The 24,519-nt window shown below is 48.5% G+C and overlaps 1 protein-coding gene across 2 annotated transcripts in view; it reads right to left on the bottom strand.

Annotated features, from left to right (window-relative positions):
• The window catches only part of MAD1L1 (mitotic arrest deficient 1 like 1), a 241,059-nt gene that overhangs the window by 194,313 nt on the left and 22,227 nt on the right, over positions 1 to 24,519 (bottom strand). For both annotated transcript variants that reach the window (XM_055136365.1, XM_004617354.2), the window contains exons 8-9: positions 24,354 to 24,468; positions 22,381 to 22,442 (exon numbers count right to left, since the gene is read on the bottom strand). In XM_055136365.1, the coding sequence (XP_054992340.1) occupies positions 22,381 to 22,442; positions 24,354 to 24,468 (177 nt within the window). The remainder of the gene's footprint in view (positions 1 to 22,380; positions 22,443 to 24,353; positions 24,469 to 24,519) is intronic.

A 24,519-nucleotide genomic window follows, 5' to 3' on the forward strand; every position in this document is an offset into this window, starting at 1 on the left:
CCCCAAAAAAACAGAACAGCCCTACGTCAAGAAGTTCCCCTGCCAGGCAGGTTCGTCCCCTGCAGCCTCAGAGAGCACTGCATCTCCCATCCCTGCTCCTGCCCAGATTCCCTCACTGCAGATTCCCTCTCTGAGCTGGAGCGGTCACCTCAGAACTCAGAGCTGACCAGTGACTACTTCAGTGATCCACGTAGGCCAAACCCTAGGGTCGATAGGCTGCTGTGACGTTCAGCTGTCCTGCCTCAGCCTGTCTAGTGGGTTTCTCTTTTGTCTCAGGACCTTCCACCAAAAACCTGCTCTTCATTTTGTCCTTGGGCTAAGCCTGCCATGCCGATGCCCAAGGTACCCAACCTGCCTGGCCAACTCTCTCGAGAGCATGCTCCTCCTCCGAGGGTAGGGCCCTGTGCCCCTGTGCTGCCCCAGCACGTGCCAGACTCCCAACCATCCCCAGGCCCAGCCACCATGAACAGACGATGTCACACAGGAGTAAACTGACCACAAAGGCATCCAGGCCCTTCTCAGGCATGAGATTAAGAAAACATGCTGCTAATAAAGCAGATACAATTGCTGATCAATAAGAAACTGACTTCCTGACAAAAGGCCTCCATCCACTGGTGTTAATGAACAAGTCATCAGCCCACACCGGCTGGAACAGGGTTTTTTGTTGTTTTTTTTTTCCCCCAGAAGGGAAACTGAGCACACTGAAAGAAGAAGACTAAGGCCATTGAGCCGACCACCCCAACCTGTGCTGGCTCTGTTCAGCTCAGCACTGCTTCTCTCTTCCCTGTGGTCACCCGGGAGGAGTGCATTACCCCCAGGAAGGACTGGGAGCTCCAGAGAGCCCACACGCAGGAGGGAGGGCACTCTGGCACACTGTCTCCACATGATGAGGTACCCGGCCCCTTCCTTCCGCCAGCAACTCTGAGTAGGGTGTGGGAATATCAGCAGCTCTCACAGCACCCTGGAGGGAGCCGCTGGCAACCGGAGCAGCTCACGTATGCCAGACCCCATGTGTTTGTGGGCAGAAACTGGCTGCCCGCAGGGGGAGGAGTGGCACAGGAGGGGCCGCTCCCAGGCATCCCGAACGCCTTTCTCAAACTGAGCAAGGCACACAGACCCTCTCGTCAGCCTCTCGGCTGTGAGCTGACAGAAGGAGGCAGGCTTGGCTCCTAAGCCCAAATTGAGTTCACAAGCCCCCTACTCGCCCAGCAGACGGCCAGTACGTGGGCCCTTAAAGTCCCACTGGACAACAGAGGAAGCTCCCACACAGCCTTGCCAACAAAAGGAGAAACTTACAGAACGCACCGATCCAAATCAGCTCCCCAAAAGGGAGGCACCTATCCAAAGTCATACTGGGAGCTCCCCAATCAATGCCACGTCTCATTGGCTGCCCCAGCAAAGCCTCACAAGACCCTTCCATAGAATCCAGCATCACTGAAGCAGGGGACGGGGGCCCCAGGCTCACATGCCACTCTTGCACTCTAGGAAGCACCGTCCCACGGGACTTGGCCTGAAACTGCACCATGTATGGGAGGTCCCAGAGATCACCTCACAGGAACCCAGGCTCCTTGAGAGGGGGGGAACTGTCCAGAGTTGCCCAAGCCGGAAGAAGTAGGACAAAAAAGTCAAATGGCAACTTTCTTTTTCATTCTGAATTGTGGGGCTGCTGTTCTCGTACTCAGGCCTGTTGCTCCGCAGGGGCTGCCAGGCCCATTCCCAACAGTGTTGTGAGCTCGTGTGGCAAGGCTCGTGTGCTGAGCTACAGTCCCAAACCCAAACTGCAGCTTTGAACGTGTCCCTTCCTGAACAGGCAGCTGATTACTGCCAGGGCATGGGTCACTTGCTCAGTTCAGCCATGTGCTGGACACTGGATACCAGCCCCTCTCAAGGGCAGAGTCTGGGTGGCTCACAGGGCAGGAGCTACACACAATAGCTGCAAACAACACTTAAAAGGCTGACAGCATCAGAAGGAAGCAAGGAAGAAGTTGGGGGTCATTATTTAGAATTTAATGGAGAAAACTCAAACACATACAGCATAAACATTACGGTATGGGGAATTTCGGGCCTAAAACGTCAAGGCTCTGTCCTGTCCTGACCGGTCCAGCACCGACTCTTCACTCTTACTCACTGAACATTTTCCCTACTTGGTACTGTAAATTCTACCCCAGTAAGCATTGTCTAGCATCTTGCCAACGAAATAAGAGACTGATACAAAGGGACCCTATCAAGACACACACCAGCTCAGTTCCATGAAAAGCCCCACCAGCCCTTCCCAATCAGGCTGTAACATGAGCTTCAGGCATCCACTACACACTAGGCTGGATTTTCTTCTTACTTTAGGTGAGTCCTGCCTGTTATAAAACAATTTAAAATATCAGCTACATTCTTCCATCATTCCTGACTTATGCACGTCTCAGATAAAATACTGTCTAGGAAGGAATATCTGAAACCAATCTTGGCACTTCCTGAATCCAGGTCACTGTGCAGAGCTGAGTAACTACATAGTGCCCTGGCCCAAAGAGGCAGTGCTAGGAACCGGCAGGGGGCTGGGGAGGCTCCACACGTCACCACGAGTGGCTTCGGACAGAGGGGACCCCCTGAGGATGCCTGGGCAGAAACAAGGACATCGCCTCAACCCCAGTGACAGCAACACAACTGAGTTGGGAGTGGTCTGGCATCCACAGACCCCAAACCAAGCACCGCTGTATCTCTTCCCATGGACTCCCAGGAGGTACCAGGCCAAAACAGCGAGGCACACAAGACCTGGAGCGAGGCACGCAAGACTTCAGCACAAATTCCCATGCGGCCACCGCACACACACCACGCACGCGCGCACGCGTGCGCGCACACACACACACACACACACACACAAACTCTGTGGAACTTCAGCTGAGTCAGCCAGCACTCTCCAAATTAGAAAGGGAAGTGAGAAACAGTGAAATGATCTCCAGGTAGTTTTCTCTAAGAGGAAGTGAGGAGGGGAGTAATTTACTGAGCTTCTATCCAGCCTCCTCTGCTTTATGAGTCAGGGAGGAGAAAGAACAGGAAGGAAACCTGCTAGGAACATCTGCACCAGGCTCTCCCACACGCTCCTCTCCTGCCGGCCCCAGGGTACGCCCGGCGGCTGTGCCAGAGAAGCACCAGCAGGAGCTGTCAGCTTGAGGAGGAGGACCCGCCTGGCAGGCTTCCCTCTCTCTTCCCCGGAGTCTCCCTCTCCCACCAACCCTGTTCTGTTCTCCACAGGTGAGGCACAGGGACACTGCCCTCGCTACGCAGACCACATCACTGCCTGCTCTCAAGCCCCAGGCCCAGTTAAGAGCTGGCCACACAGTGTCACCTTTCCTCTGGGCCACCAAAGCCACTTGTCTTGAGCACAGGCCTCCAGAAGCATCAAGCTCCCTGAGGGCCAGGAAAGCTCGGACGGTACTATAGAACACAAGCCAATGATGGTCCACAAGGAAAACCCTAGGGAACTGTCACCAAGGACTGCAAGGCACAGAGTCAGCTGCTCTCAGAGCCACTTCACCACCCACTTCCTCCTCGTGCTCAGGATCCAGGTTAGCAAGGCAAGGACACGGTTTAGGTAAGAGCCCTTCCCAGCACAACACCAACGCCTGCACACTGCTGGATCAAAGGTTGAACATGTCCACATCCACTCCCCAAGCAGCTGGAGCAGTGCTGTGGGCAGGCCACCTGAGCACACTGTCCCTCCCCACGCAGACGTAGACAGAGCTTCTGGTGACACAGATCAGGCCCCTGCACGGGTAATGGTGGGGAGGACACAGGGAAGAACCGGAGTGGAGAAGCACCCAGCCCCAGCACAGCTCTGACCATTCCTCTGCTAAGTATCAGTTTAATAATTTTTTACTTAATTTAAGAATGGTGATTTACGGGGGCTGGAGCGATAGCACAGCGGGTAGGGCATTTGCCTTGCATGCGGCCGACCCGGGTTCGATTCCCAGCATCCCATATGGTCCCCTGAGCACCGCCAGGGGTGATTCCTGAGTGAAGAGCCAGGAGTAACCCTTGTGCATCGCCAGGTGTGACCCAAAAACAAAAACAAAAAAAAAAAAAAAAAGAATGGTGATTTACAATGGTATTGAAAGTTGAGTTTTAGGGATATACTATTTCAACACCAATCCAACCACCAGTGTCACCTTCCCGCCACAAGTGCTCCTCAACTACTCCATCTCATCCCCACCACCTGCCACCTTGACTGGCATATTACAAAGTTCGGTGGCTGCAGCTTAGATGTCACGTTTTCAGTCTGTGCTTCAGATACACGGCTGTACCACTCATACATCACCAGAAGCCCTGACTCCTGCTCCCACATTACTACTGTTTCTCATCTTCCTTCAACTCTTGATTTCTTTCCTTCTCTTCGCTAGGCACTGGGGTCAAGGGTGATCTAGGCAGCCTGCTTTACTACATTATATTTCCTCATCCAATTATTCTACCTACTACACATAAGTGAGATCATCCTGTTTCTTTTTCTGGCTTATTTCACTCAACATGTTATCTCCCAGTTCCAACCGCCTTTCATTATTCCTTGCAGCTGCAGAGCTGTATACATATCACACACACACACACACACACACACACACACACACACACACACACACACACACACATCTCCAGAACCCACCCATCTGTTGTTGGGTACCTGGGTCGGTTCTATGCCTGAGCTACTCTACTGAGTGCAGCAATGAATCATGGTGTGCATACATCCTTTTGGATAGAAGTTTTTAATTCTGGGGGCAGATACCCAAAGAGGAACTACTGGATCATATGGCAGCTCAAGTCTAAGTTTACTGAGGACTCCACTCTGCCCTCCACAGGGGCTGACCCAGACAACATTCCCACCAGCAGTGTGTGAGTGGTCCTTTTTCACCACATCCCCAACTCTGCTGAGTATTACTGAATGACCATTTAAGGGACCCAGAATACGGCTAGATGGCTAAAGTGCTTAGTCATGAAGCACAAATTATGAGTTCAAATCCTGGTGGAGCCACATGCATGGAGAAGCTGGCATGCCCACTGTCTGTGACCCGGGCAAGAAGGATCAGGAAAACCACTCAGCAGCCAGAAGCACTCACACTCAGGCCCTCTGCGCGGCCGCCTCATGGTCTTCGGTCCTTCCCGAAAGGAACAACTGCACAAAGAGCTCTGCTTGGAAGGCCGCCTGCCTGACAGCAAATGAGCAGCCAAGCTGGACTTGTTCCTGCCAGGGAGGCCAGTCTGCCCTCTGGCTCCCACCGCTAGATCCAGCTCATTTGGGGACACCAAGATCCTCCATTTCTGATGGGCTGGTAGAGGCAGTGTAGGGTAGGGATTTAGAGGACGTGAAATGTAAGTTTGGCTCACCCTGGACTCTAGAAAATTCAAAACAATTACTTGCTTTGCATGAGAGAACTGAGGCCAAGCAGATCAGAAAGAGAAGGGCACAAAGCACACTGAAGGCCTGGGCACGATCTATCGAGACCTCTCCTCGGGGAGACCTCTCACTTGTAGGCAGGAGCGGGGAAGCAGTTCCCAGCAGCTCCATGTTGGGTACCTAAAATTCGGTGCTCCCAAGGCCTGGCTAGGTGCAGGAGAAATGTGGAGGTGGGGCGGGCAGGGAGGGTCATCCAGGGAGGCACTTAGCTGTCATGAGAGATCACCCCACCTGTCACATACGTACAAGTCCTTAGTCAAGCCCTATCTCCCCTTAAGACTGAGAGAGCTGGACAAACCACGAAGGGCCTGGACTTGCCCACATCCCTAAGTGCCTTGACTATATTAGGACCTCACCAAGCTTCTGCCAGGTCTGAATCATTCAGGAAGGGCACCAGAGATGCCTCCCTACTCTCAAAAATAATCCTCCAGGACTCCAACCTGGCCTAATTTGTCAAAATTCTTTTACTTGCTGGCTTTAGACTTTTAAAAATCAATTTAAAAGGAGGCACAGAAGTATAAGAGCCAGAGGTGCAAAGCTATACAGAGACAAGCCTGCAGGAGTCAAATGAGCAGCTCAGAACTTGAGAAGTGCTCACATTCAGATCTGCTTCACTGAGCGCCTGGCTGTCTGCTCAGCCCGGGTGAGTACTGCAGGGACACAGCCTGGAGGAGTCTGGTGTTCTAGAAAGCATTTGTTTACATTCCCCACAATGCCTGAGCACAGCAGATCCGAGGGGACAGGACAAGGCTCAAGCAGGCCAGGGGGCTGTCGGGATGCCATTCCCCCAGATTTCATCGTACAGACTTACGCCAGCAGAAGGCAGGGGCTGCTTGCCCCGAGTTCCACTGAGGCCACAGCTCCCAGGAAGTGCCTGCTACACTTTTTACGTAACAATAGGAAGAGGGACCTTGTCACATCAGCTCTGCAAGCCAAAGAGGCCCAACTTTAGGTACAACTAGCCAGATACAAATGCACAAATAAAAGTAGTCGCAACCCCCTTACCCAGTTAGCAAATATTAAAGGTCTAGTGGATGCCAGGCACAGAGGCTCTGAAAACAAGCTATTACTCATAAGTCACTAGTCTAAGACTGTGGAACATGAGGTCAGAGAGAGAGTACGGGAAATATGCCTTGTACATGGCTGACCAGGGTTCGAGCCCTGGCATCCCAATCGTCTCCCAAGTCCACCAGGAGTTTCCTGATTACAGAGCCAGGAGTAACTCCTGAGCACCACTGAATATGGCTCCAAAAACAAAACAGAATAAGAAAAACCCACTTAGGATTACAAAGAATAAAGCAAACTCAACTTCCAAGGCAGCAACTGGGCCTCCACCATCACTGGAAAAAACACTACAGTTGGACCTAGAAAGAAAGTACAGGAAGGCATAACACAAGCTGACCCTAGTTCTATCCTCAGCATCACATATGGTCCTTCAAGCACCATTGACGTGATTCCTGAACACAGAACGAGGAGTGACCCTGAGCTGTGCCAGCAGTGGCCCAAACCACCACCCTGCCTTAAATAAGTTAACTAATTTAAATAAAATTAATTAAATTTTTAAATATATATATATTTATTAAAGGATTAATATATTTAATATTTAATAAAATAAATATATTAAAGGATAAGATTAAATGCTTGGGATAACAAGTCCCGTCACTGGCCTACACAAGGATGTGAAGAGCTGGGATGATTCCACCGAGTCTGGCCTCTGTCTGGCATAACGCTGGCAGGGAGGGACTCAAGGCTTCAGGGCTAGGAACCAGCATGTGACAGATGCAAAGGCTCAGGGAGAGAGAAAGGGGCCAAAGCCCCTTTCGGAGCCGAGGCCCCAGAAGAACAGCTCATGTATAAAGAAAGAAATGAAGACAACAAAGACCACCAAGGCATCAACATGCAATGTGAGACCAAAGAGAAGGCCACAGTCACAAGTCCCTGGAAGGGAAAACCAGAGGAAACATTCCTCCCTCCGCTTCCTCTGTAAGGAAAGCCTCCCTCAATCCCCCTCCACAGAAATTCAAAACAAGGCCAATTAAACCAGACAAGTCTGAGAGCTCACCCCTTTCCAAGCACATATTGATGAGCCCGATACTGGTGTAATTAGAAATCGTGAACACAGTAATGAGGATAATAAAAGTGTCCAGGTGGTCAATAAGATGCTTTCTTAGAAGGAAATGATGTGCTCCCCTTCACTGTCCTCCTAATTGGCACACACATGGGGAAATGTAGATTCCCAGCTCATCATCTGGTCAGCCCATCAATGTTTTGGGAAAAAAATGCAGATCAGCATTTGTAGGTTCTGAACTTTCAGTTGAGGTATGGGTCAGCAGATTTGGGGGTGCAGCTGCCAGCAAAACCTGCCTCCTTTCATCTCCCCAATGCCACATCCTCCACAACCCCTCAGTTCCATCAACCCTCAGGTACACTGACAGGTATTATGCCTCCCCAGTCAGATCTGAAACAAGGGCAGGTACAGACAGAGACAGGGAAGGAGCCAAACCTGAGATGCACCTTTAGCCCTGAGGCATAAGGCAGAGGGAAGTCAACGTGCCTATTTAATAAGATCCCCTCTGGAATGAATCACTAAATCAACTGTGTGTGTGTGTGTGTGTGTGTGTGTGTGTGTGTGTGAGAGAGAGAGAGAGAGAGAGAGAGAGAAGTAAGATAGTTTTTTTTGAAACTTAGCTTAGAAAGATGTGAAAAGAAGAGAGGGAAGACATATTTAAGAGGAAACAAAGGCTTCTCCAGAGTGGGAAAAAAACAAAGAGACATAGAGACAAGCAAGTGAGGTATGTGTTCCAGGGAGCACATGGACTGAAAGAGCAAGCCTGAATAAACTTTTTAGAAAGTCAAATCACTGGAGTTCCTGCCTCACTTCTTCACAACTTCACTTTCCATCTCTGCTAGAACCTCTGAAAATATCTACCCAAAATGATGACAGAAATAAAATACGATATTCATGGAAGGGAACTGCAAGTAGCTCTATCATACACATATACCCTTAAGGTAAAAATTCTACTTCTAAGGGAAGGGGCTGGAGAGATAAAAAAAAAATGGGTAAAGCAACGGTCTGATGATCCTAGTTCCCTGCCCAGCACCCCTAGGGTAGCCTAGGTGATCCTCAGTACTTCAGGGTACAAAGCCCACCACATCATCAGACTCTGGCACTGAACCACTGGCCCAGCAGGCCAAGAATTGCTGGGCGGGACCCCAGGCCTACTAAGCACTGCTTGGGAGGGGGTAAAAATCCTACTTCTAAGCTTTTATGCAACCAGAAATCGGCCAAAAGGTCCATAGATAAGGCACTGCTGAAATAAATTAGATTCATCCACACCACAGAATGTTCTACAATTCTATAAAAAAATTTCACTTCATTGGGCTGGAGCGATAGCACAGCAGGTAGGGCGTTGGCCTTGCAGGCGGCTGACCCAACTTCAATTCCCAGCATCCCATATGGTCCCCTGAGCACCGCTAGGGGTAAATCCTGAGTGCAGAGCCAGGAGTGACCCTGTGCATCGCCAGATGTGACCCAAAAAGAAAAAAAAAATAAATTTCACTTCATGAAATTTGTTAATAAATGGATGAACATGGAGAGTATCATTCTGAGTGAAATAAGTCAAAGGAAAGGAACAGATATAAGATTGCACTCATTGGTGGGATGCAAATAAACATAATATGAGACTAACACCCCAGGGCAGTAGTAAAAAGGGTCAGAAGGGTTGGTTCATGGTTGGAAGTTTGCGTCAAGTGCTTGGGGAAAGGGCAGTTGGAACAGAGACGGGACCTCTATAACAAAAATAGTTCAAAATATCACTCTGGATAAAAACAGTGCTGAGGGGCCGGAGCAATAGCACAGCAGGTAGGGCATTTGCCTTGCACGCGGCCGACCCGGGTTCGATCCCCGGCATCCCATATGGTCCCCCAAGCACTGCCAGGAGTAATTCCTGAATGCAAAGCCAAGAGTAACCCCTGAGCATCGCTGGGTGTGACCCAAAAAGCAAAAAAACAAAACAAAACAGTGCTGAAAGTAGATAAAAGTAGACAAAGGAATAAATATGATAATAACTTAGTATGTATGTACCTCTGTATGGCAAACTATAATGCCCAAAAGGAGAAGAGAAAGAGACAGAGACAGAGAGGAGAGAGTGAGAGAGAGAGAGAGAGAGAGAGAGAGAGAGAGAGGCAGGCAGAGAGAGAGGCAGAGAAGGAGAAGAAAAGGGCCTGTCATAGAGGTAGGCTGAGGAAGAGGGGATGGCAGGAGGGAAATTAGGTCACTGGTGGTGGGAAATTGACACTGGTGGAGGACAGGCACTGGAACGCTGCATAGCTGAAACCCAATCATGAATAGCTTTCTAATGGTAATGTCTTCGTAATATCTCACAGATATTCAATACAAACTTTTTTAAAATAAAAACGGGGCTGGAGCGATAGCACAGCAGGTAGGATGTTTGCCTTGCATGCGGCTGATCTGGGTTGCATTCCCAGCATCCCACAAGGTCCCCTGAGCACCACCAGGAGTAATTCCTGAGAGCAGAGCCAGGAGTAACCCCTGTGCATTGCCGGATGTGACCCAAAAAGCAGAGAGAGAGAGAGAGCAAGAGAGAGGAAGAAAGAAGGAAAGAAAGAAGGAAAGAAAGAAAGAAAGAAAGAAAGAAAGAAAGAAAGAAAGAAAGAAAGAAAGAAAGAAAGAAAGAAAGAAAGAAAGAAAGAGAAGAAAGAAAGAAAGAAAGAAAGAAAGAAAGAAAGAAAGAAAGAAAGAAAGAAAGAAAGAAAGAAAGAAAGAAAGAAAGAAAGAAAGAAAGAAAGAAAGAAAAAGAAAGAAGGAAGGAAGGAAGGAAGGAAGGAAGGAAGGAAGGAAGGAAGGAAGGAAGGAAGGAAGGAAGGAAGGAAGGAAGGAAGGAGAGAAAGAGAAAGAAAAAGAAAAGATGAGAAATGTTCTACTGTCCACATTGGGAACAACTCAGCTCCACTCTGAACATGGTCTCTGGAAGAGTGGCTAGGAAGTAGGACACAGGAAACTAGATGAGGTCACCTGGGGAAGGAAAGTCAGGGGGCACTGTGGGGAGATTGAGCTTGAATTTGCTAGGTGTTGCTCTCATTTTTGTCAAGCACAGGAATTCACATGAACTTTCCATAAATTCCAAATAAAGCATATGTAAATAAATATCCAAATAAATCTAGTAAGGACTCATAGAGTATGAACTCCTGCTGAAGATTCCTCCACATCATCTCTGCACGCAGCAGCTGCCAACCCTCTTCAAGACAAGGAGGGTGGCAATGTGCATACACAGATGGGGCCGTTTATCCACCCGGCCCCCCACTGGTTTCTAGGCTTCAGCGGTTAGGAATACAGCTGGTCCAGTCATGTCTTCATTTCTACTAGGAAGCATCGAGAGAAACTGTGCCGGGCCCTACCATAACAAAGTTCTAGCTTATTCTAGTGAGGGGTAGAGAACTGGGGGACAAGACAGCAGTGCTCAAGACTTACTCCTTGCTCTGTGCTCAGGGAGCACACCTGAAGATGATCAGGGAAGCAGAGGTAATGCCGCAAATGGAACCAGGGTCAGCTGCACGCAACAAAAATACCTACCCCTGTACAATCTGTCCAGCCCCTGCATTGGAAAGCTTCCTCCTAGTCAGTGGTCTGTCTCTTCTTTTGTGTCTTTTGAGAGCAAAAGTTTTTTATTTTTTTTCATTTTAATCAAGGCTAACCTGCAAACTCTTTCATGTAAACTTGTGCTTTTTGAGCTACAAGCTCTTGAACAAACAAACTTTTAGCGGTTTTGACTTTCGAAGCTGGAGAGATAACTCAACAGGCTGGAGCATCTGCTCTGCATGCAAAAGGTCTGGATTCAACATATGCCAGCACTGCATGTTCCCCATCACCACTGGGAGTGATTTCTGACCAATGAGTCAGGAGTAGCCACTAAGCATTGTCAGATGTGCCCTTCCTATGCCGCCAAAAAAGAAAAGCTGTAAGTTTTTACTTTACATTGAGGCTCACTCCCCATTGAGTTAAAATTTATAATAGCACCAGCTGTCTCTATTGCCTGTACAGATCCCCACTGTATTTGTTGAAAAGACTTTCACACCACTGAAATTCATCTGCCACCTTTACCTTTAACAAAAAATAATTTAGTCTAGGGGCTGGAGCAATAGTATAGCGGGTAGGGTGTTTGCCTTGCACATGGCCAACCTGGGTTCGATTCCCAAAATCCCATATGGTCCTCTGAGCACCGCCAGGGGTGATTCCTGAGTGAGAGCCAGGAGTAACCCCAGTGCATTGCCAGGTGTGACCCAAAAAGCCAAAATAATAATAATAATAATAATAATAATAATAATAATAATAATAATAATAATTTAGTCTATATTTTTGGATTATTTCTGAACTTTCTGTTCTGTTCTACTGATTTGTATGTTAATTTGGGGGGCGGGGGGCACGATATGTGGTGCCGGGATGCAAACAGGATCCTGGCCACAGCCCTATGCTAGGCAAAAGCTATAACCTCTATGCTCTCTCTTGCTCTATGTTTGATTCTTAATGATGCTATCGTACTGTCTAATGCAGTCTAGAGTTCTTTACCCCCAGCCCTTTCCTTCCTTTTTCTGGTCACACCCACAGAGTTGCAGTACTCACTGGAGGTCACACACTTGGTTAACATACTTGGTAATACACTTGAGGATCAAAAACAACAATGCCAGATCACGCTTAGCATATGGGGAGATGCTGGGGCCCAAACTCAAAGCCTCATGCCTGTAAGGCGGGTAGTCTAGCACCAAGCCAAGGCCCCAAGACCTCTAACGGATCCTGACATCGGCCACTGAAATACAACGTGCTCTTCTGCAGAGTCATTATAAATAGGTGTCTTTTCTATTTCTGTAGGAATTTTAGAATCACTTTGTTAATTTGAGTGGATCCTGGGGCTGGAGTGATAGCACAGCGGGTAGGGCGTTTGCCTTGCATGTGGCCAACCCGGATTCGATTCCCAGAATCCCATATGGTCCCCCTAGCACTGCCAGTACTAATTCCTGAGTCCATAAGCCAGGTGTAACCCCTGTGCATCGCTGGGTGTGACCCAAAAAGAAAAAAAAATTTGAATGGATCGATTGTAATAAACTGATATCTTCCAATTCATGAACACAGGATATATATTCATTTATTTTTATTATCAGGTTAGCTCTAATTTCCCTTGGTAACATCTCACAGTAACAGTTTACATATCTTGCCTTCCATAAATTTATCTCCAAGTACTCTTTATTGAGTGGGCTACGCCTACCATGCAGTGCTAGAGAGCAGATCCAGGGCTCCTGCAGGAAGCAAGCACTCCAGTACTCATCCACCACCCTGGCCCAAGTGTACATTGATTGATTCAGTGAAAGTGGAGTTTGTTTTGCTATGCCAGGGATGGAATCCAAGCATCAAGCATATAAGGCACGTGCTTTGCCACTGAGTCACATCCCCAGCCCTCACATCCAAGTATTTTATGGCTTTAGATATGCCACTGTAAGTGATATGTTCTATTACCTATTAATTACTAGTAGGCAGAAACTAAACTTTTCTACACTGTCTTTGCATCTTGTGAAGCTGTAAAAACTCACTTATTAAAGGCTGGAAAGAGAGAGAGTTCAAAGGGCTGGTATACATGCCTCGCAGGCTCAAAATCCCAAATTCAATCCATGGCACAGCAAAGTCCCCAAGCACTGTAGGAAATGGCCCTGAAACCCCCAATAACCACCGTGCCTGAACAGGACTGCAGTGCCAAGATGAAGCATCGATTGGTCGAGATCCAATTCACATAGATGTGCTTAAGCACTGTTTGGAAGGTCCAAATAACACCAAAGTACAAAAGAGAAAAACTCTTACTTGTTCCTGTGGCTTCCTGATAGTTTTTTAATCCCAAGATTCCTTGAGGTGTGAGCTGGAGCTATAGTACTTGCCTTGCCTTGCTAACAGCAGCCCATATGAACCCTAAGCCCCAACAGAAGTGATCTTTGAGCACAGAGCCAGGAGAGTAAGCCCTGAGCACAGCCAGGTGTGCCCCAAACCAAAAAAAAAAAAAAAAGATTCCTTGGGCTCTCCAACATGAAGTATTACTTCTCCTTTCTAGTCCATGCCTCTTTTGTTTTTCTTATTTGTTGCACTGCAGCACCCCCAGTGCAGTGTGGATGGGAGCAAGGAGCACAAAGGCCCTGCCTCCACGGATACCAGTCACAGGCTTGTGTATGTCCTGCATCTACCGGACACTTTCCTTCACAAGTCGCTGAGCACTTGTGATCATCAATAGGTACTCGGTTTGGGGCTTCAGCAATAGCACATCGGGGAGAGGGTTTACCTTGCACACAGCCAACCAGGTTAGATCACCAGCACCCCATACGGTCCCCCGAGCACCGCCAGGAGTAATTCCTGAGTGCAGAGCCAGGAGTAACCCCTGAGCATCCTGGTGTGACCCAAAAAGAAAAAAAAATAGGTACTTGGTTTTTACAAGCATTCTTCTGTTACTACTGAGTTGGCATGTCTTCCCTTTATTCTATTGAAACAATCAATTCCATTTATTTCCTAAAGATCAGAGGAACTCACAGACCCCGTGGAAGGTACGGGGTACCTTCGGTACAGACCCCTAAGGTACCCCTTAGGCAGCTCTCTGCACTCGGAGGCTAAGGGTGTGGGAACACTCCAGCTAACAGCACCCCACACTCCAGCTAACAGCACCCCACACTCACCCTTGCCTGTGCTCTGCACAGACCTCCTCCCACACCATGACTCATGAGTCAGGAAGTCCCACTTGCCTTACACACATGAACCCATGAGCTGGCAACAAAGTCAGACAAATCAAGGATGGACAATCGTGCCTGGCAGATAAGCAAACAGCAACAAGTGGCAAGTTTATAGCAGCTGACCCACCCGGCAAAGCACCCAGCCAGCTTCCTAGTATCTCTGGACTCCTTCCCACGTGAGAAATCCCAAACCTGGAAGAGGTGACCACCTTCATGCTATATGTCCTCTTCAAGCCTTTGATCTCTCTGGATTTCTTCTTGCTAGGCCACAGATTTCTCTGAGAATCAGAGCTATACACAGCCTTTTTCACCAAAGAGAATTACGAAGAAAATCTGGTCTAAATGCCAAAGGTCATAGACCCTAGGAGTTTAAGACCTCAACAAGGCTGGTCAAGAATAGTTTGGGTGGGGCTGGAGCGATAGCACAGCGGGGATGGCATTTGCCTTGCACGTGGCTGACCCGCGTTTGATCCCCAGCACCCCATATGGTCCCCCGAGCACCGCCAGGAGAAATTCCTGAGCGCAGAACCAGGAGTTACCCCTGAGCATTGCTGGGTGTGACCCAAAAAGAAAAAAAAAAAAAGAATAGTTTGGGTGGAGCCAGAGCAATAGTGCAGTGGGGAGGGTGTTTGCCTTGCACACAGCCGACCCAGGTATCCTCTGAACCATATGATCCTCTGAACACCGCCAGGAGTAATTTCTAAGTGCAGAGCCAGTAACCCCTGAACATAGCCAGGTGTGACCCCCCCAAAAAAAAAAACAGTTAACCCATGTTTTTGGGTTTTTTTTTTTGGGTAGCCAGTGGCCAGCTGGCTACCCAAAGGCAGGAAGGGAATGTAAAACCACAGCCCTCACATCCTCAGTAACCAGGCCCTAGTTTTGAAAAGAAAGTTCCACGGTGGAAGAACAGTGACCAGGAAGAGCGACACAACACAGGCCTAAAACCAGAAAGATCCTGGCATGGATCTACAAAGAACCCAGGAACTCCAAGGTGGCAGAGACTGGGATCACCAAGGGGAGTGTGCCCCCTAGTGGTGGTGCTATCGGATATCCACAAGAACAAACATAAGTCCCAAATTAATGGTCTCAGTCCCAAATAATGGCAATGCCTCAGCCTGAAGTCTGAACAGACTCAATACTACCAAACCAAACCAAAATAACTTCCTGGTCTCTCCAACTTCTACTTCCAGGACATCTGCTCGATCTTAACTTACGTGTGTCAAAGCTGGCTGTAAAATAGTTAAACCCGGACCAATGCAAGACTAAACAGACTGGAATAGGTTGGGGGCGGGGGGTGTGTCACTGAGATATTAATCTGCTGAAAATTCAGGTATGCAGCTTTTGTGACTGAAATCTTCAGGCTTTCTCAGGTAGAGATGGGCTACCTCTTGCCACTGCTCTGTACTTCCAGAAGTCCATCCATACCCCAAAGCACAACCTGGTGAAAAAAAGCTACTTCAGCTGTACAAAAATACTGAATGCCCTGAACAAAAACAATGACCTCTTAAGTATTAAGTACCTGTATTTGCAAACCATAATGCACAAAAGGAGAGAGAGAGTGGGGGGGGGGGGGGGGACTGCCATAGAGGCAGGCCGTGGATAAGGATGCTAGGGGGATAATGGAAGGAAAACTGGTGACACTGGTGGTAGGAAGTGTACACTGGTGAAGGGATGGGTGTTGCAACACTGTATAACCGAAACCCAATCATGAATAGCTTTATGAAGCTTTAAGATGATCTATCATACGGTGATTCAGTTAAAAAAAAAATGGCTCTAACCACAATTTGGGGCAGGGGATCCCTAACTGAGAATGCAAAACCATGTGTATGCACACACAAGTGTGCATTTTCATGGGAAGAGAATCCAACACTAGACAAGGGTACAGCTCAGGAATTCAGAAAGTCTGTCTTGCACACACAAAGGTAGAGAGTTTCATCCCTTCAACCACCAAATGAAGCGAGCAAGATCCGGGCCACACTGCAAGATGTTTACAGCCACACAACAGCCAGGTGAGTGTTTACACACATAGCTGAAAAAGGTTGCCAAGACCAGGGATGTGGCTCAGCAGCAAAGCATTTGTCTTGCATGTGTGAGACCCTGGGATCAATTCCCAACACGACACACACACATACACACACACACAAATATATATATATATATATATATATATATATATATATATATATATATATACATATATATATATATATACATATACACACTGGAGCAATAGCACAGCGGGTAGGGCGTTTGCCTTGCACATGGCCGTCCCAGGTTCGATTCCTCTGTCCCTCTCGAAGAGCCTGGCAAGCTACCAAGAGTATCCTGCCCGCACGGCAGAGCCCAGTAAGCTACCCATGGAGTATTAAATATGCCAAAAACAGTAACAAGTCTCACAATGGAGAGGTTACTGGTGCCCGCTCAAGCAAATCGATGAACAACGGGATGACAATGCTACAGTGCTACATATATATATAAATATATATATGTATATACACACACACACACACATCATGATCACGATCACGAAATCCCGTTAATCACCAATTTCTCGGGTGGGCTCAGTAACCTCTCATTTCGTCCTTTCCCTGAGATCTTAGAAATCTTTCTCAACTCGGCCCTCCCAACGATGTCGCACTGGGGGGCTCTTTCAGGGTCAGGGGAATGAGATCCAGCTTGTTACTGGATTTAGAATATGAATACACCATGGGAAGTGATCCCCGAGCACAGAGCAGGAGTAAGCCCTGAGCACCGTTGGGGGTGGCCAAAAAAAGTCTGACTTCATGAGATATTCAGATATTCATAAACTCATGGTAAGAAATCTGGGCCGGAGTGATAGCACAGTGGGTAGGACGTTCGCCTTGCACGCGGCCGACCTGGGTTCGATCCCCGGCATCCCATAGGGTCCCCCAAGCACCGCCAGGAGTAATTCCTGAGTGCAAAGCCAGGAGTAACCCCTGAGCATCGCTGGGTGTGACCCAAAAAGCAAAAAAAAAAAAAAACGAAATCTACATTCTACAAGAATCTTTCTGGGTACAAATACAGAAACTGAGGCACACACACACACAAAAAGAAATATAGTGGCCAGAGAGATAGTATAAGAAGTAAGTCACTTGCTTTGCATGTGGCCAACCTCCATCCAAATCTCTGGCACCACATATGGTTCTCTGAGCACAGAGCCAGAAATATAGGCCCTGAGCCCTGGGCGTGACAAGAAATAAAAAATAAACCAAAAAAAATCTGAGCAGATCGGGTTAGGGCCAGTAATGATCTAGCCTGAGCTAAATTCCATTGACCCCAAGTGGTGTGGTGCACAAAGTCTAGTTACCCCTCTGCCCATAGCAGACTCACCCCCTCCAGCCATCCACGCAGAATCTGCACAGAAGATTCATGCCTGCCAACACCTTCCTCCCAGCAGAGCCCCATTTTTCTCTCACCTGATCTCCTCTGACTTCTACTGGCAGCCCCCCTAAAGGTAGGGAGCTTGGATCTACATTCCTCTGTCTGTCCCCCAACATAACACTGAGTTTTCGGTTTTGTTTTTTTGTTGGTTTGTTGTTGTTGTTGTTTTTTGGGTCACACCCAGCGGTTACTCCTGGCTCTGCACTCAGGAATTACTCCTGGCGGTGCTTGGGGGACCATATGGGATGCCGGGGATTGAACCCAGGTCGACTGCGTGCAAGGCAAATGTCCTACCCGCTGTGCTATAACTCCAGCCCCACAACACTGAGTTTTGTGAAACACAGGCTGTGCAAAGGCACTCTCTCGACTAAAGATCTCTAACAACCACCCAAAACCAGGCAAAGAACACAGCCAAACTCCCATTCATATTAGTCAAGATCATACAGAGATCCAAGTGTAGCCATTGAAGATGCTAACCCACTGGACTTGAACTCACCCACCAGTCCGTATTTGTACCAAGCCCTGAAAACAATTCTGCTGAGACACACAAAGGACCAAAAGTCCATGACCCAGTATCTACTGACATGGCACAAAGGGCCCGGGGCCCAGGGCCTGAAACACAGCAGTGAGGAGTCAGGAAGTCCGAGGAACAGTCCAGGCAAAACAGAGTATATAATGCACAAAAATGACTGGCCCAGAGAGACAGGAAAGCAAGGAGGGCACCTGCCTTGCACTCGGCCAACCTATCCCCAGCATCCCTAATAGATCCCTAAACACTATGAGAAATGATTCCTGAGTACAGAGCCAGGAGTAACCCCTGAACATTATTGGACATAGCCCAAAAGTAAAAAAAAAAAAAAAAAAGCAGCAGCAGCACCCAAAACAGCAGCCCTTCCATTGGGTCCTCACCAAAGGGCCCTGAAACCCAGAGCCAAGAATGTTCACCTGTGCTCCCACATTCCAAAATCACCACCCTGCCCATGACGGAACTCCACCATCTCAGGACCAAGCCCCACCCAGAAATTAATCTGATGAAAAAAAATTAGATATGCATCTTTTGTGACTGAAACCTCCAGGCTTTTCTCAGAGTCAGAATGGGCTACCTCCACCACTGCCCAGTACTTTCGGAAGCCCTGGCAGTCACATACACACCCCAAGCCACACCCAGGTATAAATTTATCTCCAGATGCACCACCTTCTTAAAAAGTCTGAACTTCAGACAGCACAAGGCCATATTTGAGGCTGCACAACATATCAATCTCTACAACACTAATAAACCAATAGTAGCCCACCAGATTGGATGGGATATAATGCATAAGTCAATAAATCTCGATTAACAAAACATAAACACAGAAGGCTTAACCTTTAACAACATTTTAGTAATCTCTTATATAAGAACCTAAAGTGTCCATGTGAGATACAACATTTTACACTAAATTTCTTCTAAGGAAACATTTTTTGATCATTCTGTTTAGCAAAATTATTGATAAAAATCAATATAAAATAAATTATTGAGGGCCTCTATGGAGGCAGGAAAGAGGTGGTTGGGAAACTTGGAGACAATAATGGAGGGAAGGTATAATGGCGCTAGGACTGGCGCTAGAATACTGAATGCCTGTAAAAAATCATCATGAACAATTTTGTAAACCACAGTTTATTATTTAAAGTGTAGGGGGAAATTTACATATGTAGCTTACCTATTCCATATAAATTTCACAATCTATGAATACAGAATTGTTTTAAAACTTTTATTAATAACAGGTGAGACAGGGGCCGGAGCGATAGCACAGCGGGTAGGGCGTTTGCTTTGCACGCGGCCGACCCGGGTTCGATCCCTGGCATCCCATATGGTCCCCCAAGCACCGCCAGGAGTAATTCCTGAGTGCAAAGCCAGGAGTAACCCCTGAGCATCGCTGGGTGTGACCCAAAAAGCAAAAAAAAAATAAAATAAAATAACAGGTGAGACATAATTTTTTCGCTTTTTGGGTCACACCCATCGATGCACAAGGATTACTCCTGGCTCTGCACTCAGGAATTATTCCTGAAGGTGCTCAGGGACCATATGGGATACGGGGACTCAAACCCAGGTCGACCATGTGCAAGGCAAACACAGGTAGACCACTGTGCTATCACTCCAGCCCCGAGACATGATTATTACCATGAAGTCCAAGTATAAAATAAAACTTAATGTTTTATTTATGCTTTAGATTCCAGAGTTGAAAACTTATTTAAATGAGAATAAGCATTTTATTATATTGTTTTAATGGTTTTAATTATATTGTTTTAATGGTTTTAATTTTCTCATTTACATAGGTCAAAATGATTTAGTAATCACAATTGGCTCTTACTAATTTATTTTATTTATTTATTTTGCTTTTTTGGGTCACACCCAGCAATGCTCAGGGGTTATTCCTAGCTCTGCACTCAGGAATTACTCCTGGCGGTGCTTGGGGGACCACATGGGATACTGGGGATCGAACCCAGGTCGGCCGCAGGCAAGGCAAATACCCTACCCGCTGTGCTATCGCTCCAGTCCCTGATTTATTTCTTATCATTCTATTTGCCATTCCTAAAAGGTTTGTCAGAATAAGCAATACAAAGTAAATCTGTTCTGTGCCTAAGGGGGCAAGTTGAGCTTGGGAGGGAAACTGGGGATACTGGTGGAGGGAAGGTCACACTGGCAGTGTTGGAACACTAAGTGCTTGAAACAACTGTATAAATAACAACTTTGTAAATCACAATGTTTTTAATAAAAAATTAATTTGGAAAGAAAAGTGATCCTAGTAGGGGAAAAAAAAATAGAATGTCCACCGGCTCCCCAAGCTCACCTCTGACTGAAGGATATCACCTCTCAAGCTGCAGTACTTCTTCCAGTATGACTGTGTCATATCCTCCACAAGTAGAAAAGGAAAGTGCTACATTTCCTTCCCAGAGAAAGAATGCAGCCCTGGGCTCAGAGCAGTAGAAACATCTGCCTTGCACACAATCGACCTGGAATCAACCCCCAGCACCACATATGATATCCCAAGCCCCAGCACTACTGGGTGTGACCTAAAAAGCAAAAAAAAATGTGCAACTGGTCTACACAGATGAACCCAGTCTCTGCTCTCCTATTCATTTTCTTTTCCTTTTTCTTTTTTCTTTTTGGGTCACACCCGGTAATGCACAGGAGTTATTCCTGGCTCTGCACTCAGGAATTACCCCTGGTGGTACTCAGGGGACTGTATGGGATACTGGGAATCGAACCCGGGTCGACCGCATGCAAGGCAAACACCCTACCCACTGTGCTATAGCTCCTGCCCCTCTCTTCTATCCATTTTCCTGACACAAGTTCATGCACCCTTTCTCCTGCCTGACCCTAAGCTGAAGGCAGGAAGGCAGTACCCCCACCCGGGCCAGCCCTCCAGGCCACCCACATGTACAGAGAGATCCATGACTCCATGGTGAAAAGTCAGTGGTCTAGCAGAGTTCCTTTGTCTACAGAACAGTTCAGGGGCTGGCACTAAGAGCAGGGAAGTGAGCACACAACATGCACAAAACCCTGACCACCCAAGATGCATAGACAGATGCCCTGAACAGTTGCAGCCAATCTGAAAAATCCCAACTGACCTGCAAGGCCAGGGTCAGGGCTCAGCGAAGGGCTCAAGATGCAGCTGCACTTTCCAGTCAGTGATGGACCCCACAGCCTTTGATGCTACCTGCCTCGATGTATAGGCTGTGTACCCCAATATTAGAGTAAACTGACCTCAACAGCCCCACAGGCTTATCATCTCCCACCTAAGAGAAGGTACAGAGGAACTTCATCCAACAGGTCTCTCTGAAAGCAAGAGGAAGCTTTCTGATTAGTTAATAGACCTACAGAAAAGAAAGAAGCACAGAACATCCAGAATACTCGAGCCCCACGCATGTCTAGGTCCTGCAGGTAGCGTTTAAGAGGAAACACGCCTGTGCCCAGTAACTCTGCGGCAGGAAGAAAATAAGCACTGTGGTGGTGATGAGTGCTGGCAGATCAGAAGCACGCACACGGACCACAGCACAGCTCTCATGGAAGGGTCTTGATTAGGACCAATGTCCAAGAGCTTAAGGAAAGGCCACCGAGAAGCTACAGACCTAGAGTCATACAAGCTGGTGAAATAAAAGACCAACACCCAGGTCCCCAGCCCCAGGTTCAAAGGACAAATCCAGAATGACCCTGCTTCCACAACCCAGCCAGGAGCAAGGACAGTGACATCAGGAGAAGCAGCCCAGCAAAGCCGAGAGGCAGGGAGATCAGTGTGCAAGGAAGCACAGGTGGGTCCCAGCAGCACTGCAGCTGAAGGAACAAGCACAGCGGCTCCAGAACAGGTGCAGAACAGAGAGAAGCGTGGCAAGATGCCACCCGCTCTCCCAGCCCTCCCCAAGAGCCTACCTACGTGCCTCCCCTCTCACGTGCTGGCTTATACTGGGCAGCCTGACGAACAACCCTCCCTCAGGATGTGCTCCTTCTGACCCCTCAAACTCTAGTTTCTCCTGACTTGTTACAACCAACTAAAAGGAATGACTCCTCGGCAGCCATAACCGAGAGCCCTGGAACAACCTGGGTGCAGACAAATGCTCTGACTGAAGTGAAGCTATTAAGGAGATCTGGCAGGCAAGCCCTGGTTGCCACCCCTGCCAGAGCGTGTAAGGAAACCAGAGCAGCCTGCAGTCCGGGTGGCGCCTCCATGGTAGGGCCCACTCTGCGTTCACAATCCGTAGAGGCTGTCTGGGGAGGGCGCCTTGCCTACCTGATGTTCAAGCCTGTGGACTGGTCCAGTCTCTCCCAGCTCTGCAGTTTCGCCAGCAGCCTCTGGAGGACAAGGCAGGTAGAAGCGTCAGAGCATTGGCCTGTCACCACCTGTCCCAGCACTGCAGGACTTCCCATTGTCCTTCACACAAAACCACTGTCCACACCTCGCAACCAAGAGGCCACACATCAACCTCAGACCATGTGTCACCATGGTCACAATGACAACAAAGACAAGCACCTTGACCCTTGAGAAGAGCCTGCCCCTCTCTGGGCTGAAATGTACAATACCCCATCCCCAGCATCCCCTACTCCAGAGCGCACAGATCACATCTCTGTCACTAAACTACACTGCATGCACTCATTTGCTCCAGTACCCTTGGGTTCAGGAGGGATCGATCCCAGCACAAAAACTGAGGCAGAAGAGGGCAGGTCCTGGGACCACCGGAAGCCCCGTCCCTCATCTTCCAGGAATAGCTCAGACAAGACCTCACAGATGGCTCCCTAGGACATGGCAGCTGGTGGCAGAGGCTCAGGGGGTCTGAGGGGGTCAGCCGGTGCTACATGCAGGTTGCTGGCCCCTATTTTTCACACGTCTGCTCCATGGTCACCCACCAACTACAAAGCCCTTCAGCCTCACTTCCCTTCCAGAGATGAGCGATGTGAGGACAGTACCTCCTCTGCCTGCCTGGGTCTCCTCTCAGCAGACCCAGGACCAAGCACAGCACCACAGCCTTGCATTCCCCCAGCCTATGTGAGAGGCATGAGAGAGTCTAATGCTTATCACTCGAGTGGGTGCTTCGTGAACATTTCCCATGTGTCAAGCACTGCTTAAACAAGTCACAAAATTCACTTACTTCACACAACCATACAAGGTAGGCCCACAGGTGAATAGAAGGCTGCTTGAGCTCCCATACCCAGCAAGCATCCATGGAGAAGCCGAAGCCAGAACCAATTTCAAATCGCTTGTCTAGGGACAACACTCAGCTCGTCTCCCTCCAGAGACAGCAGTGTGTTCTCGTGCCAGGACACTGCAGGCTGGGGCAAACCACCCTGAAGGCTCAGCTCTCTGCCCACCCACAGCCTGGCACAGGAGAGCTCGAGGATCCAAGAGGCCCTCAGTGGCTCAGAGCCCTGCTAGGACACACACTCTGGCAGAGCGTCTCTCTACAGACGGTGCCAGACAGCCCCCAAGATATTAATTACAAGGGGAGGGGCTGGAGCAATAGCATAGCGGGTAGGGCATTTGCCTTGCACTCGGCCAACCCGGGTTCAATTCCCAGTATCCCATAGGGTCCCCTGAGCACCACCAGGAGTAATTCCTGAGTGCAGAGCCAGGAATAACCCCTGTGCATCGCTGGGTGGGACCCAAAAAGGAAAAAAAGATATTACAAGGGGATAGTGGTAAAAACTGCATAAATGGGCAGGGGCGCACAGTATGAGACTGGAGGCTAACCAGTAGGATGGGAAGTCACAGAAAGAAAACCAGGCTGTATGGGGGCCATAGCAGAAGGAAGCTGAGAAGCTCTGCTTTAGACTGTTCAAAGGACATCAGGGCAGATGAGTGGCACTGAGCAACACTTCTACCCTTGTGTATTCAAGAAACCAGGCAGCGTACAGGGTAACAAAGGACATAGACAATAGGACACTGTGAGGACTCAACACCATACAGACAGGAAATGCCAAGTGGCAGGCACAGCCTGGCATGGACCCCTCCTCCCTTGTCACACTACTGCTCTGATGCCCCTGTGCCCCACACTATTAAGGATCTGGTGAGCTCCACACACCCACCGAGAAAACCCAGGTCTCTCGACCACAGGCCAGCAGAGGAGCACCCCAACTCCCAACCATCTGACAGATCCAATTCCAGAGATGAGGACACACAGCCACTTCCTTACTTGAGCGTGCAGCTGGAGCAAGACTGAAAGAGGACCAGACAATGGAGGCCACGCCATGGGAACAGCTCTCCCTCACCTCCTTTTCCAGCTCCAGACTGACCAGATTCTCCTGCATCTTCTCCTGTCGTCCCAGCCTCCGCTGCAGCCCCTCTACTTCCTCCCGAAGTAGTCCGTTGGCCTCTCGTGTCTCCCTGAAAGCCAGAAGCCAGTCATCGGAGAGTCACGCATCCTAGAGCCCACTG

Source organism: Sorex araneus, chromosome 4 (genome assembly GCF_027595985.1).
Source record: "Sorex araneus isolate mSorAra2 chromosome 4, mSorAra2.pri, whole genome shotgun sequence".
NCBI classification, from domain to species: Eukaryota; Metazoa; Chordata; class Mammalia; order Eulipotyphla; family Soricidae; genus Sorex; species Sorex araneus.